At 50.4% G+C, this 16875-nt stretch overlaps 1 protein-coding gene across 1 annotated transcript in view; it reads left to right on the top strand.

Moving 5' to 3' along the window:
* Positions 1-16875, top strand: part of LOC147702167 (polycystin-1-like) — a 599895-nt gene that overhangs the window by 310754 nt on the left and 272266 nt on the right. Inside the window, exons 21-22 of the mRNA XM_086930810.1 lie at positions 7759-7915; positions 11356-11502. Of these exons, the coding sequence (XP_086786936.1) occupies positions 7759-7915; positions 11356-11502 (304 nt within the window). The remainder of the gene's footprint in view (positions 1-7758; positions 7916-11355; positions 11503-16875) is intronic.

The raw sequence follows: 16875 nt of genomic DNA, 5'->3' as shown, positions 1-16875 counted from the left end.
GTTAATGCCCAAATAGGGGGCATTACAATAGTCCAGTCATGACATCACTAAGGCAATCACTGCCTGCATTTGTGAGGCAAACGAAAGGAACTGGGAAACTTTCCTGAGGATCTTAATGATCCCAAAGCAAGGGGACACTGTTCTGCTAACCTGCATGCTCATAGTAAGGGAGTTGTCCACCATAACCCCTAAATGTTTACCATGGGATACAGGACAAGGACAGCAACCCAGCGTGTCTGGACACCAGTCGCTAGACCAGATGTTCTGTTGGTTGGTTTCCTAAGATCAGGACCTCGGTTTTTCCCCGTTAAGTTTGAGATACATTATAACCATCCAAGAGGAGACTGCCTGCATACAGTTTTTAAAATTCGCTGCAGATTTCCTAGTGCTGTGGGTGATGGACAACATATTTTGAGTGTTGTGCATAGGACAACACCTCCAGTCCAAAGGATCTTACAACCTTAGCCTGCGGGGCAACATAAATATTAAAAAGGGTTGTAGAACTCCACATACCAGAGGCTTCAGAGCCAAGTAGAATTGGCCCATTTTCACTATCTGTGCCTGATCACTGAGGAAGGAGGTAAGTAGCTTGTGGGCTGTGCCCCCAATTCCTATCTTCTTCTGCCGTTCCCCCAGCTTCAGAGGAGACAGGGTCTCAAAAGCTGCGGTAAGGTCAAGAAGAACCAACAGCGTTGTATGACCTGCTCACAGATGTTGTTGAATACAGCAGTTAGAGCCGTCTCTGTGCTGTGGTAGCTTCTAAAACCATGCTGCGAGCCATCAAGGAGCTGGTGATCTCTTAAATAAGCACTCAGATGAGGATTTAAGTGCTTCTTCAGAATTTTGGCTGGGACTAGTAACGGGGAGATTGGGTGATAATTCTTTAATTCTGCTGAGTCCAGGGAAGGCTTTTTTAGAAGCGGTTTGACCAACAAAGTCTTCCAATGGATGGAGTACTGCCCCAGGGAGATGGCTATATTAAGTAATGAAGTGAGGTGGGGAACAATAACTTACCTTCCTGTTTTTAGCACCTTCAGAGGGCAGTGAGTTCTGGACACACGAGAGGAAAGGTAAGTAGCCTAGGTACCTCCTCCGTGATTACCGAATCGTTAGGGTGGAAATGGGACACTTTAGAAGGGACAGATAAGGCAATCTCAGAAAGAAGTGTGGAAGAAGTCAGCCATTCTGTCAAAGAGCTCTTGAGAAATATCCGTCATATCAGAGACAGGAGGAGAAATAAGAGAGTTAGAAACATTAAAGAGCTCTCTAGGAGACTTGATGGCTTCAGTAAGCTTTGAATAATATGATACTTTTTCCTCAATAATGGCCATTTTATATTCCCTCAGGCGCTGTTTATGTAGCTCTCTCCCAGCTGGCGCCAAGTCTGAGCGCCATATCCTTTCTTGCTTTCTGCAGGATTGCCTCAGTTTTCTAAGGCTATCGGAGAACCATGGAGCACAGGACTTTTTCCTCGCTGCATAGTGCTCCTTAATGGGCGCTAAGGTATCCATAGCTCCTAAAAGCCGCTTAGCGAGTTCAGCTGCCGCTAGATTTGAATCAAGGTGCATGGAGAACTGATAATTTTTTAGAAAGTCAGTGAGAGCCTCCTTACTGATAAGGCTAAGATTTCTCTTTTTCTCCATTATCCTTTTATTTGCTGAGACAGTCCCTAGTACCGAGGTCTGAAGATTAAAAGGAATGGCATGATGATCTGACCAGAAGAGAGGTATGGGCTCTCCCACCTTGATCCGTGAATCGTTAGAGAATATGCCATCTAGTATATGTCCCGCCACATGGGTGGGGTTCATGACCAACTGTGGGAGGTCACAGCAGCCCAGGGTTTCCAGGAGGGTTTGAGTATCTTTACAGAAGATTTTATCCAGATGGAAATTAAAATCCCCCAACAGTGTAATGTTAGGCCTTGCCAGGTAAGGTTCTAAAAGATTGCTATAGTCCTGGCTGAAAGATAATCTGGATCCAGGTTGCAGATAGGATAAAACTCAAGAAAAGCTTTCAGTGGGGTGAATATTTAATGAAAAATAAAATGCCCGGTACAGGTCAGAGGATGTGGTGAGTGTCTCGCTGTGACAAGTATAGACATCCTCGTAAATAATGCCCAGCCCACCTCCAATTCTACCTACCCTATCCATTCTAGCTAAGCCATATCCGGAAGGGATAGCTTCCACAAGATCAGGAGCACAGCAATCCCTTGCTCATGTCTCTGTGATGAACATCCAGTCTGGCTTACGGAGTGAGACAAAGTCCCCGAAAGCAATCTTGTTTTTAATCAGGGATCTAGCATTGATAAGTTAGCCTAAAAGTGAGTGCTCATGGGGAAGAGAAGTGGATACATTCTTTTCTATGGGGGTACTAGCATCGCCTACCTGAGTCAGGCAGAGACTGCAAGAGGGACAGGCATAGGGCTGTTTCCCCACCAGGACCTCTTGGTACACAATGTGACAGCAGAGGGCACCCAGCTGTTGTAAATCCAGAAGTTCCTCCCTAGAATAATTGACAATTTTAGTCAGTTCTAACGGAGATGAGACAGCATCCATGGTGCAAGGCGCAGTCTTGGCGTGGACGGGTGCAGGCGGGCTTGCCTTTGGTGTGCCTGCTCCGCATCGCAGATAACATACGTCTTATGTAGGCAGCAAGCACTAGAACGCTGCCCGTATAGTTCCACCCCCAGCAGGCCATGAATGAAGTCTAAACGTTCCAAACACCCTCCACAACAATTGGGAAAAACCTGTAGTGGACCAGAATGCGAGGCGGAAGACGTCTAATCGCCGCAAGATATTCTAAATGGCAGGGTGAAGGTAAGTGAAGCAGCAAGTGGGGTTGCTGTTGGGGTTTGTGTATTACTTCATACAGTGGCACAAAGGCAGCTTGGGAGTGGGTAAGATGGGCCATCAGTGGCGGCTCGTAATATCGATGAGTAGTGGGGCGGGCAAGCACAAGCACACTCTCTTCCTCCCATCCCTCACAAGCACCCACACACACATACTCACTCCCACCCATCTACATGTGCACTCACACCCATCCATTCACAAGCGCGCACACATGCACTCATCTTCGCTAGCACAGACCTATGCACACACCCATTCAAAGCACACAGCACTAATTCACATACATTCTCACGCGTGAGACCTAGGCCTCGATTGTGAGGCTGCGTTCAGTCGGAGCAACCGAGCAGACACCCGTTTGCACAATTGTCGCACTTACAAGTGTGTCGGACATTTCTGACCCCCTCAGAGGTTAATTTTGGCAGGTCAAACCTGACGACATTTGCTAGTGAACAAAGGCCTGGAAAATACAGAGAGGCGTATTTTGGTGCAATTACCACCGAAACCTACATTTATGCCTCCTTAGTGTATGACAACATGCAATTATCATTATGTAATGCGTCTGATGAATAACTGCCTCTAGGGCATCATTTTTATGCATCGCTGCGATAACCCTCCTGACAGACTTTCACAGTCAAGGCCTTGGTCTTCACGCATTCTTTTCTGGTGTGTGTCCCTGCTGCAATGCGCTTCGGCGTCTCATGAGGAGTTCGATGCACTATATAAATGCAAATGCGACACAACTTACATTAGAGAACGGATCGCTACCTTGGCATTTGCTGTTTTCAAAAGAAGAAACCCATAACTTCTATATCCAGTCTGGTCATTTTGATTAAGGATCGCATGATTTCTTTAACCCTTAGACTGTCGACTGCTGTGCAGTCACGGCTGGCATTACGGGCGGGTGGTGGGGGTGGAAATGGGGTCTTTGCACCCCGGGAAGAGGCGGGAGGGGTTTAAGGCAAAAAATATATTTAAAATAAATGTTAAACTTGCCATACCGCTTTTGCGTGACTCCCGACTCCCGCCGTCCTGCTTTTTGAATTCTGCAGCGCTCATCACCAGGAAGGCTGCAGGCAGCCTCCCTCCCCTCCACCAATCACAAAGCTGCAATGGCAGCGTTATGATTGGTGAGGCCGCTGCCCCACCCGTGTCATTTTCTCTATGTATTCTGCAGCATACATAGAGAACAGGGAGAGTGGGTGGTGTTTCTCGAGGGCAGGGGGGGGTGGCTTGCCCACTGTTGTTCATACTGACTGTATGGGCAGCCTGAGGCCTCCCAAACAGTCAGTATGAACAACAGTGGGCAAGCCACTCCCCCCTGCCCTCGAGAGACATCGCCCACTCCAAACCAGGAACTTCAGCTTTCTCGCCATGCGAGAAGGCAGAAACAAATGGTAGTTATTACCATTTATGTTTCTGCCTTCTCACACTGCGAGAAAGCAGGGGGGCGGTGCCTAAATGCCCCTATAGAGGAGCCGCCACTGTGGGCCATCCTGACAGGATGAATGAGGAAGAACTGTATCCAACCTCACGTGCACTTCAAATGGCCTTGCCTATAGCTGACAAAAAGGAAGCAGACACCAGGCCTACCTTGCCGTTTGCTACCCCAGACAATTTGAAGCCTTGACCAGGGGAAGGGGAAGAACTTTCCAGACTTATTTGTAGGGGTAGGACCCAAGCAAAGGCTGGCACCAGTTATAAATATTGGATCTCCAGAGTCACTCATCAGAACACTACTGGACCTGTGGAAGGTGTAGAAGAGGGACTGCCCTGCTGCTTGAAGTACTGCAATGCTGTACTTCAAGGAACAAGGAAGATTGGACCTGCTTGCCGTCACTTAAGGCTACAGAGAGTGGCTCCAAGGATAAGTTGGCTAACCTACTGTGTGAACTACAGGGACACAACAAGCTTCAGTGGAACCCTTGTACCCACTCAGCTGACCTGCTGCAACTGGATATAATTGAGCCTTGCTGCTGGCCTCTGTTGGAGTGAGCCCTCACCCCCAAGAAGTGCTTACCAGGTCCTGAATTCTTGGTTGGCATCAGTGAGAGCTCATTCAAAGAAGAAAAGGGTGAAATCCTGAAGTTTGGGCATCTAGCAACCGTGAATGGGCCTGTTCATGCCAAAACTATCACCAGTGACGAAGGCAACGCAAAGCTCCAGTTGAACTACCTCTTCCTGCCATCAATGACTGCCCGCAATGACAGGCAATTTCAGATCTGCACTTTGCGCTACAGCAACAACAACCCAGGGCGACCGCTGATGCAAAGCTGCAGCAATGACCACAGCAATGACCATCCGCGACACTCAACCGACTTCTCAAGAGACAGCGACAACTGTCCACAACATCCGACCTACGCTTCGGGCTACAGCCATGACTGTTCATGATGCTCAGCCTCCTTCTTGCAGCTTCTTCCTCCACAAATGGATCTCTTCAAGCCGGACTTAGAATGTAACTTTTCAGCTGGACTGTCCTTGTCCCTGTATCTGATCCATGCTCCATACCATTTAGCCTGAGCTTGTGACTTTCCCCAAGTCTAGTGCCTCCAGATTAGATAATCGCGAGTGGCACATTGTGCATTCTATGTGCAATTTTCACTAAAATCTTTCAATTTCTCCAGTTGCATTGATTGGATTTTTGTCATTCTTTTATTATTTTTTCGTTTGAAATGTACTTGTTTTCTAAATTAGTTTGGGGTTTTTCTTATGTTGTGTTTTCACCTTAGTACTGTTTGTGTGCGTCATAAATTCTTTACGCATTGCCTTTGAGTTAAGCCTGACTAGCTACTAGAGTTAAGCGCAGGTTCATTTAAGTGATTTTTTGATTATTAGATGAATTACACAAACTCTTCTTGATGATGAGGTTGGTGTTTATATAGCGGCTCCTTAACGAAATGTCTGTATGCGCTGAGGTCTTGGTGGGTGACCAGCAACACAACCAGGAGTAACCGAAGAGAGCAACTTATAAAAACTGAAGCGTCCTTAACACATCTTTAGATTCAGGGAGTGAAGATTGATTCCAGATCCTTTCAGGAAGTGGATTGCATAAGCAGGTAACCTTCTAGAAACAACCCATATATAGGGTGCTTAACATCCCTTTGTCCAAAGACCTCATGACTCTTGTGCTATGAGGAAGGGCACGTTTTGCAGTAGGTTGAGGCTCATGAATTCAATCCGACTTTAACATATTTTACTCTGCCCACTCTTTCTTGGTTTAAAAGATGTCTTACTTTCATAGGCCAACCTTTTGTGCTTCAGAATAATTTTGTGTGGCCCCCGGGTTATAAACGGTTAGTGTTATTCAGTCTTGAACTCCTATGACCAGAGATTTTAACTAGGAGGGAATGGGATGGATCCTATTTCTCAAACATGAAAGCTGGAAAATATATTTCTTGAGACATGATCTACTTTAGACTTCATGGAAAACCTCTTGTGCAAGATAACCTCCATATCTTTCACTTTGTGTGCCTATAAAATGTATGCTTTGGTTAAAACTTGAGAGTACTACTCTGGTATGCATAGTCTCTTGAGGCCCTGGCCCCAGACAGCATTAATCCATTTCATCTGAGACAAGTGCTGCGCATCCACGAGTCAATGGAGATTGTCATATTGGTGTAGCATCCTGCTACCAATAACCACAGACACTATTAATTACCAATACTGGAGCTTTATTCTCGTACATCCAGCCTGTCTCCTGTCCCTACTCTAACAGCCCCTTCCTCTGTCCATCTCCTCCTCTTCCTGTTCCCCCTAGGCTCCACCCACAACCACTAGCCTGCTAACTTCATAACAACTGGCTGGGGGAGCGATCCAACATAGTGATCTGCGGGTCATCAGCGGGACATTGGGCCAGATTCCAACCTTGAACGATGCACAATGACGGATACAAAGGGCATTAAAAAGACACCCTCTGGGACACCCCACTCCTATATTGTTGAGGTGAAAATAAGGAACCTGGTCTTAGCGATGAAGAGCGATCTGATAAAAATCACCTAAACTAATCCAGGTTCGATTCCTCCCACAGCTGTAGCCTCTGGGAAGCTCGGATGTTTTCCTGTATCCAATGCCAGAAGAGAACCAGCAGAACCAGCATTATTGAGGCCTGAATCCACCATGTACTGATATTGTTTGTTCTGTCCAATAATGCTGTTTCCATCGGTGGTTTAGGCGAAGACCTACTTGTTGGGTGTCTCGAAGGAAGCACCACTGTAAATGCATTTTGTTGCATCAAGCTTCTCCAACCCCATAGAAAAGGCAGAGTGACCTACACGCCCACAGGAACAATGAGGGTCCTTTGGAACTTGGTTTGAATATTTTAGTACAGCTGTATTTCAGACTTTCTTTAGTGAGGTGCAACACAGGTTTCTACAGAGAAGTGGTAAATATGGCCTAGATGTTAGTTGAGAAAAATATATAGAAGGTAAACGTTGACACCTATCTTTAGAGAGCTAATGCTCCTGTGAACCAGGTAAAACTTTTGGGCTGTGTAAATAAATAATTTTTGCCATATTTTTGTTCACTTCTCAGCAGGTTTTCCTTTTTTTAATATCACACTTGATTTTCCCAGGTTTTTTTTTACTGTAACTATTAGTGTGATACTAGTGTCAGCATTGTACTATTGTCATACATCTTCCAAAACTGCAGCATACTGATATCACAACTGCTGTCATACTGGTGTTTCACCTATATTGTTCCGCTGTCACACTGGTACCATACTGCTGCGATACTAGAGTCATACCCATGTCAATGACATAACAGTGTCACACTGGTGTCACACCAGTGCCACCTTGGTGTAATCCAGTGTCATATTGGTAGCATGACAATCCCTTACATAACAATGTCATACACATGTCATACCACTGTCATGCCAGGGTCATACCACGTCATAGCACACCTTTCCGTCTCTTTGCAGAACGCTGGCTGTCCGCATGCCGTCTGTCTCCAGATTCCAGACGGTCACAGGCTGGCTGAAGAACAAGAGCCAGTCCGAGCTCTGGGGACTGGTGCAACAAGGAAACCCCCAGGACGTGATCCCGTACTCCCTGGCACTCGTCAGTGCCCTCAACCAGGTATGGGCATGATGCCAGGGCTGCTGGTTTCTACCACTTCTCATATAATCCACAGACCTTTGTAATGGACGTCTTCAGCCAGGTCTGAGTACACAACTGTAGCCCCTGGTTTCTGGTCACCAAGATTGAATCCCATGTTTAGCAGCTCTCCTAAGTGCTGCCAGTCATATAGCTGCACAGGCCGGGCAGGGGTATATGGTTTCCGGTCCGCCCTTTCCACGAGGAGGCTGCCTGCTCCCTGGTAGTCATCAGGGTCTTAATGCTACAATGTGCGCAGTGCTTGATCCTAGGGCAGGGGCGGCTCTAGGCTCATGGTGGCCCTGGGCAGGAAGCGTAGGTAGGCGGTCCCGGAAGAGAGGGTCCGGGCGGGGCAGAGCCCGGAGGCCAGTGAAGAGGTGGGGGATCAGGGTGTTTGCAAGTGGAACAGAGCTGGAGGCCGCCAAATCCCTGCCAGGGGCCACCACGCAAATATGTATCCATCCTCAGTGGATTATTATATTAAGGATATATATTGGCGTGGTGGCCCCTGGGGTATGGTGGCCTTGTGCAGGTGCACAGCTTGCACGTGCCTAAGGCCGACCCTGCCTAGGGGCTTGCCATCCAGCAGAGGCGATCTTGTTCTCCCTTCTCAGTCATCAGTGCATAGAACCGGTTCCAACAAGGGCAAAGTGCTAGGGCTGCAGACCAACCATCCCCCAGGGGTTGATGCCCCAGTCCCTGGCTCTCGCCTCTGCCCTCTGATCTCTCCTAGGTGAAGAATAATTCTGGAGTTGTGAGCTGCCCCATCCTTAAAGAATGACCCTCTTGATCCTGGTACCTGCAGCTATCAAATATTCATTGTTTCAACTTATAAGTCATACAGCACATAATTGTCAATGTTGTATCCTACAATGCAATAACATATGAAAATGTGCTAGTTATGTCCATTTAAATGTTAAATACAAAAACCAACTCTGACCTAACCCCTAAGCTAGCTTCATAGCAAATCAGATCCCTTCCTCGGATTACATGTTGTCAGCTAAGCTGCCCAGATTTATGATGATACGGGAATATATATTGTTGACAAATCAGAACTATAGCATTATGCCAACGGACCTTTACAATTATTAATGCCATGCGTCTTAACCAAAGGCACTAATCTGCTTCTGTTTAGCCCACTTACTTTCGTGCAAAAAAGAAAGAAACGCAAGGTGCTTTTATAATTACAATATCCATCATTTTCTGTATTTTAATTGCAATTTTGCAGTACTCTCATGAACACAGGACGGTGCATTTAGAGGAAAGTTTCCTTTTTAATTACAGCAATTCAAATTCGACCTCCATTTTATTACATAAATACTCAGATCATTAAAAAAAAACTCTGGAATTTCAAACTAACATCTCTTGCTCAGCATGCCAACATCTTTTCGAAACGATGGATTTGGGCCCAGATCTTTGGACTGGGATGAATGTGTGACATTGATCCGCATTCGGTCCATCACTTGTTTTGTTTGCAAACATCTTTTCGTAATCACCATTATCATAGTCCAGTTTCAGAAGGACAGGTTTACTCAAACCACCTTGCAGCCTGTTCCCTCGGTGTCCTTTTCATATGGGCTGCTGATTGACCCTCCCTATGACTCTCTCTACTTAAACGTGGGAGAGAAAGGGGACCACCATGGGGCATGCCTGTAAAGAATGTGGTGAAGGTCTGTTCAGTTTACTTCCTGATTGACTCAGAAAAGAGCAGCTCCTCTCGGTAGGCACCTTGCCTGCCTGCTCTGTATCACACAAGTGAAGGTATCAAGGGTCCCCTCAAGAGGGCCATAGATTGCCAAAGAAGCTAAAACCTCCTTTGCACTTGCTAATGGAGGTTTAAGTTGAAGAAGATAGGCCAGGCACCAAAGTCGCCCTCACATCAGGAAGAGAGAAGAACTGTGCCAGGAAACTCAGAAAATAATTTGAAGTGGAATCCAGCTGAAAGAAGCAATACATGAAGGAGAAAAATGGAGAGGTGGGTGATGAACATGTTGAAAAATTGGGAACAACCACATTGTGATAGATCTTCTTTTTGTGATTGCCACCTTTATATATGATTCAACCAGGAACTGGCATCACAGGATTCTGAACCTCATAGAGTTCATTGACCACGTTCAGAAACACATGTCTAGAGATAAGGCAGTGACTGCCCTAGCTTTGGTAAAATTTAGGATGAGGTTTGATGCAAGAGCAAAATCCTGCACTCCTCTAACCAGGATGCAAAGGGCTAGTGGCGCTGGGATGTGGGGCAGCGTGCTCCTACTCTCCCCCTTACTATGATCAGGAAACAACATTGCTTTGGAGTGAAAAGTAGTGGACATGTTGTGTGTGGCAAGGAGCAGGATTTATTTTCTGCCACCTCCTGGCACATTCCGAAGCTGCGGTTGTGGGATACAAGGGGGCCCAAGACAAACTGACCTGTGGCACAGGCCCCATCTGGACCCCATCTAGAGCCACCACTGTTTCCCTGCTTCCAGACTTGGTGGTTCCCCTGCCCTCTCTCCTGACTAATACCTCCAACTCATCGTGGAACATCTCTCCAGTAGATCACTATAACAGAACCATCAGCGCGGTTCAGGTATAGACGATGCCCGAACACGTGCTCGGGGCGACGTCCAGCAACGTGCAGTCTGAGAGCGCATCACATGACAGTCTTCCTCTGACTGTGAAAAGCCTTCGATCAGTCATGGCTCGCATGACATCGAGGGTGGGGATTGGACCCCGCGGGGGTTTGCGTGGCTGGTAGCGGGTGTATTGGGGGTATTTAAAAAATAAATTTAAAAACTTCACTTACCGGGTCCCCCACCACCTCGGTCCAGGCCAGTCCCGCACCCGTTTTCCTGCTACTTTCCTGCTCCTGGAACAAGAAGCAGGCATCCTCCCTCGCCTTCCCTAAGCCTTGTGATTGGTTCGGACGGTGCCCAGCCGGGCGCCTGTAGGGAGGCCATTTACTCTATGTATGTTGCATGATGAAAATCCAGAGAGTGCATGACTGGTTTGGTGGACCCCAGAGGGCCGACCAAACAGTCAGGGCCCATAACAACGGGCAGCGCACTCCGACCCGCCCGCCCCAACCAGGCATATAATTCTGCTTTCTCGCAGCGTGAGAAGCGGAAACATAAAACGGTATTTAAAATACCATTTTAAGTTTCTGCTTCTCGCTGTGTTTGAAAGCAGTGGGGCGACGCTCCTCCGCCCTAATGGAGGAGCCGCACCTGCCTCCGATAATCCCTGTGCTCAGATGTGACCATGTCTCTCGCCGCCTGGGGAAGGAGAACACATTGGGTGCCTCGGTGCTCTTTTGCTCCTGTTGTGCAGTTTGTAGATGCCCCCACTTTTTCATTGACTGTCAATTAGAGGGATGTTGAAGGGATTTGGATTGGTTCTTCTGAGCATTCCTTAATGTCATTTCTCTGTTCTAGAATGTAAGATCTGGAGGAACGTCCGACGACAGGGACATGGCAGACCGGATCTCCATCCGCAGTAACATCACTGAGGCGCTAACCTCCCTGAAGATCAGCAGCATGAAGGATGTAACCCAGCTAAGTGCCGCCATCTCGCAGTGCGTGGTACGGCTTTGCAGTAACCCCAGTCTTCTCCAGTGGGCACAGTAACATATTGGTCCCAACTAAGGGAGAGGTGGTGGGGGAAGAGCGTGGAGGGTGCGGCGGGGGCAAGCGGTGGGAGAGGGGGGATTGGTCGAAATTTAGAGAGTAGAGGCCAGAGGGTATGAATCGGTGTTAGAGAAAGGTGGAAGTGGGTAGGAGGCAGGATAGGAACGGAATAAGAGGCCGGTGATCGCATGCGGAACAGGTTAACTTTGTGGAAATAAGATGAAGAGGACCTATTGACGGGGGAGCTGGTGAGAGGGGCTTGGTAAGCTTCGGAGGTTTGTGGAATGTTGTGGGTGTGAGAGGGGCTGGGATGTGGAAAAGCGAGGAGAGAGAATATTTGGTCGGTAAACGGCCTGGAAAGGCACATAGACGGAGCATGCGCAGACTTTGATGGGAATAGGCGGGAAGAGGCTGTATGTGAGTCAGGGTGGAGAGGTCTAACAGCAGGAAAGAGATTGTAGACTTTGGCCAAGATCGTGTCCTCATCTCGAAACATGATAACAATTGAGACTGAGAGGTTACCGGACAGAATGAGAGGAGATAGACATTTAATGTACAGTGATAACTGGTGTGCAGGGCAGGGCGTGATAGTAAAGTAGAACAGCCTGTGGACACAGGAAACAGACAGCGAAAAACAAATCCTGTTCTTACAGCGCCACCTGCTGGGCTGCAGCGAGAGTGCTGCAAACGTTATTCAACTTCTGGGAATGCAGACTATTAGTAATGGAAGAAAATGGGTGGGAAAGTGTGTTCTTCATACTTGCCGTGATTTTGTGGCCAAAAAGAGGTCAGGTTTCAAGATGACTAACTAGCATAACGATGGTGTCACCGAAAACGACATCATAGGACATCTGCAACAATGATGTCATCGTAGGAAATCACGTGATGTTATATAGCGTGTGACCCTAGTCATGGCAGTTCAGTTATGACTCACTCTCAGATATGGGGCTAAGGGTCAAACATAACTTGAACTGAGGGAGTGATTGAACAAAGTGCAGAATACAGTTTTACCAACCCCTCGCTAAAACACATTTAATATCGGAGACACATAAGAATTGTGTTTTATAAATAAGTGTCAAGATTCGTTATGTACCGTCTCAATGTGGGCAATTTTGGGTTTGCACAGAGGGGATTGAATGTCTGATTGATGCACCAAGTCGTTCAATGATAAAAAAGACCCTCATCCGCTGCCAACGTGTCTTTCTAATCCTTTCTCTTCTCCAAACATATCACCTGCGGAGTGCCCCAGGGCTCAGCTGTGAGCCCACTGCTCTTCAATATCTAACTTGCCCCGGTAGTATCCTGTGAGACACGTTCTAGTGTCCCGCAGGAAGTTGTCATGCCAGCCACTCCCTCGAGGGCGGGCCACATTGCACCCCCACATCCATCCATCACGGGTGTCACGAGTGATGTGACCCTGCTAATCAAAGGGCCCGGGTGCACGTGCTCGAGGCCAGTTACAGTCCAGTATTAGCCTGTGTCTGCGTTCGTCATTTGCCACCATGTGGGCCTGAGGCCCAACACTACACTGGCGACGAGGCGGGTCGCTGACCCCGCATGCCTGCACTTCATCGTTTTGCGTGAGGGAGGAGAAGAGCCAGGCAAGCGGCACCCCTCGCGCGCTCGCTTACATCACCAGTGACGGTAGCGACGGTGACTCCCAAGCGCGCCTCCTGGCCCCAAGAGGATTGGCACCACCAGCACAGTGACACACACGTACCCCATTGCCAGCACGCCGGCGATTGCCCCGCTGCCGAGGGAGGTAAACACTGTGTGCCTAGATCGGTGTCACAGGGAAATCTGGGGAGGCGCCCGTAGACACCGGAACACTGCTGAAGCTGCAGGGCTGGCACCGGACTGCCCAACTGATGAGGTCAGTCGAACGCGGCAAACACCACAGCGTCACAGGCTGTCCCGCCAGCCGTGTCCGCACTGAGAGCGAACAGTGCAGGGACAGCAACCCGAGTCCTGGGTGGGAGGGAGTGCTAATCCCCCTGCATCGCTGGAAATGAGCTCACAGCTGCGCCCAGACGGCCGTTTCCACAGTGGTGCGGTCCTGTGACCCCCCTAACGGACAGTGCTCAAAGCCCCGCCGGCGTCCAACCCACCAGAATCAGAGAAGTGATGGCGCTTCAACCGACACCTCCCCATTGTTTGGGTCAAGGACAGCACAGACCACGCGACTGTGGGGGACGGGAGCGCTCCGATCCACAGCCTCCCTGCGGCTGCACATGCAAAGTTTGTGCGGTGCCACTAGCCGACAATAGACTAGGGGTGGGCGGCCAGCTACGCTCCGTGCACGGAGTGTGCGTAGTGCCGCCTACTCCGCATTTTGCGGAGCGGGCGTAGCCAGGCGGCACTACGCACGCTCCGCAGACGGAGCGTAGCTGGCCGCCACCCGCCTCCCTCCCTAAATACTTTCAATTAAAGGAGTAAAATAATTAAAACACACTTACCTTGCCCGCCGCTGCCCGCCGCGTCCCCGGGGCTCGCTATCTTCCGTCTTCCGTCTTGTTTACTAATGCGCATGCGCGGGCGGCCGCGCATGCGCATTTTCTCGTGAGAAATGCGCATGCGCGGCCGCCCGCGCATGCGCATTAGTAAACAAGACGGAAGACGGAAGATAGCGAGCCCCGGGGACGCGGCGGGCAGCGGCGGGCAAGGTAAGTGCGTTTTAATTATTTTACTCCTTTAATTGAAAGTATTTAGGGAGGGCGGGAGGGAGGCGGGTGGCGGGGCTGGCGGCCAGTGGTGTTTGCGTAGTGGGGCTACGCGGAGTGCGGAGGTGGGCGTAGTTTCTCGCCCACTTCGCGTAGCTCCGCGAATCCCCACTACGCACACTACGCCCAGGGCTACAATAGACCCCCGGCAGCTTAGCAGGCAAGGAGCACGTCACAAAGTGATCAGTCCAGACTGATCACGCCGGAGTGAAGACAGAAGCCGGTGCCATGACAGCGCCGCCTCGAGGTCCAAGCGCAATGCCCTCGAAGAAAAGGAGAAGAGTGACCGCCCTGTCACCCCGAAGACCGGATGAGCACAGGTGGGCTGAACACGCCAACAAAGCGAGAAGACCGAGGACTCACAGCCAGTCAAAAGCACACCCTGACACACCAGACAGCCACCAAGGCGGACCGACATCCCTGGATACAGCCTCAGGGGTGAACCGAATGTAAGCCGCAGCAAGCGCCAACCGCGTCTCATCCTAACGCTTCCCCAGGAGACCATCTGTCCCGAGCATTGGCAGTCTAAGTCAAGCGGCATTCCTGCTCCTGTCCGCATATGCCAAGGGTGAAGATCAGCACATAGTGTCCGTACTCACGGGGGCGTGGCTTGGACGCCGATGGCGATGGTCGCCTGAGAGCTCGGCTCCGGGACTGAGCCCGCATTGATCCTGCAGATCGGAGTCCGCGGGGCACCCCGACCCCCACAAACCGAAGATCGGATCAGAGGGGACCTGCTGGGACGCCCGGTGACATTCGAAAACCGGTAGTTCCGACGAAAAAGCGAAGTTACGGGGACCGCGGAGTGGGACCCAAGATGGCGCCCGGACCTTCTCGATGGCTTTACCGAGACCCCAAACCCGTGGAAGCTTAGCAGAGCTCTGCGCATCTTCTCTACATCCTATCTCCCCGAGAAAAGCTAGTTTGGTTGATGGTTTGGAAGGATCTGAGCACGGTGGCCATCCCCAGACGGATAGTTGGTCGAACTTTCGTCGAGAGCAGCTCACGGATGACCGGAGGCCCTGAGTGAAAAGTCGATGCCACGAGACACACCCGGCTGCCACCCACTGAATGCCTGAACTTGCCGGAGTCCCGTGCACTTCATGGGCAGCACAGCGACCTGGCGCCACAGAGTTTCCGGCAGTACTGGTGATTCTCATTCAAGGTCTTCATCGGCCAGGCGGGCCTACCCGATCTGGCGCCGATCGTCCACGCCTCCCCCTCGTTGGCCTCCGGTGACACGGTGGTGGCACGGCCAGAATAGCCGGAGGAGTCGTGGGCCCTGGCGACGACGATCGACGGCCCTCTGCACAGCGACCGCGAGCCAGGAGGGCCATAGCCGACGTCCGCACTTAGTAGTGCCTCTGACGGACTTTCCTCCATGGGATTCAACCGCTATGGGGAAACCGAGGGGGCCCAAAGGGACCACCCCGGCCGCCTCGGACACGGAGACGCCGGATAAGGATGAACGAGTCGACCCGGAGAGCTCTGGTGGTCCCCACCTACAACAACAATTCGACCGGGTCCTGGAGGCGATCGCAACCACGCGATCGGCTCTACAGCAAGACATCGCCCAAGTTGCGACGAGCTTGGGCCTCCTCAGGGCAGACCACGGCAATCTCTCGGACAGAGTTAAGGAGGTAGAGAGCTCAGTGACGGTTCTGGAGCCGGGGCAGAAGACCCTGGCCGCGACAATGAAGGATGCCCTGTCCCGGATCGAGGCCTTGGAAAAACGGGCGGAGGACGCTGAAGGGCGTAACAGACGGAACAATATTCGGGTGGTAGGCCTACCGGAAAAGATCGAGGATGGCGACATGGTGGCCTACTTGGAAGCTTGGCTTCGGGACACGGTGGCTCCGGAGGGTCTTTTCTCCTTCTACACCCTGGAACGGGCACATAGGGTGCCGGCGAGGCCGCCGCAACAGGGCCGCGCCCCGCGTCCGGTGGTGGCGCGTCTATTGCATTTTCGGGACAGAGACCTTATCCTCAATGCTGCCAGGCATAACGGCCCTTATCAGGTGGAGAATAGCCAGGTGAACATTTTTCCGGACTACACGTATGAGACCCAACGTAAACTGACCTCTTTCCTGGCTGTCAAGCGCGAGCTCCGGAGCAAGGGCATCCAGTACTCCCTCCTTTTTCCTGCAAGGCTCCGTATTATCATTGACGACAAAACCCAGTTCATTGATTCCCCGGAGGAAGTCTGTAATTGGCTCGAACTTTATAGGGCCGGCAAAGATGGTTTCGGCTCGTCATCCCGGTTGGCTATGGAGCCTGGTCAACAACGTCGTTCCAAAAGACTCCGAAGCCGCCGCGGCAAACCAGGCAAGCCTTCGACTGTGGAGACAATGGCGGAGCGGCGAGGAGTACTGGAGATGGTGTCTAATCTGTCTGGTTCACAAAGCGGCCCCATTGTCGAAGAATCGGAACCCGGAGGCGAGGGGGCGCACACGGACACGGAGGAATCAGAGACCGATAGTGTTCATTTGCCAGTGGTTACTCCAGACTCGGCTGAGGGCATGCTGGATGGGCAGGGATGACTGGGTGAGCTACTTCCATTTGGGTGGGGGTTTGCAGCGGGGGTGGTAGGGGAGGCGATCGGTGACAT

The sequence above is a fragment of the Lissotriton vulgaris genome, chromosome 7, assembly GCF_964263255.1.
Source record: "Lissotriton vulgaris chromosome 7, aLisVul1.2, whole genome shotgun sequence".
NCBI classification, from domain to species: Eukaryota; Metazoa; Chordata; class Amphibia; order Caudata; family Salamandridae; genus Lissotriton; species Lissotriton vulgaris.
Note: the sequence above shows the minus strand (reverse complement) of the source record. Positions and strands in the feature narration are given on the sequence as shown.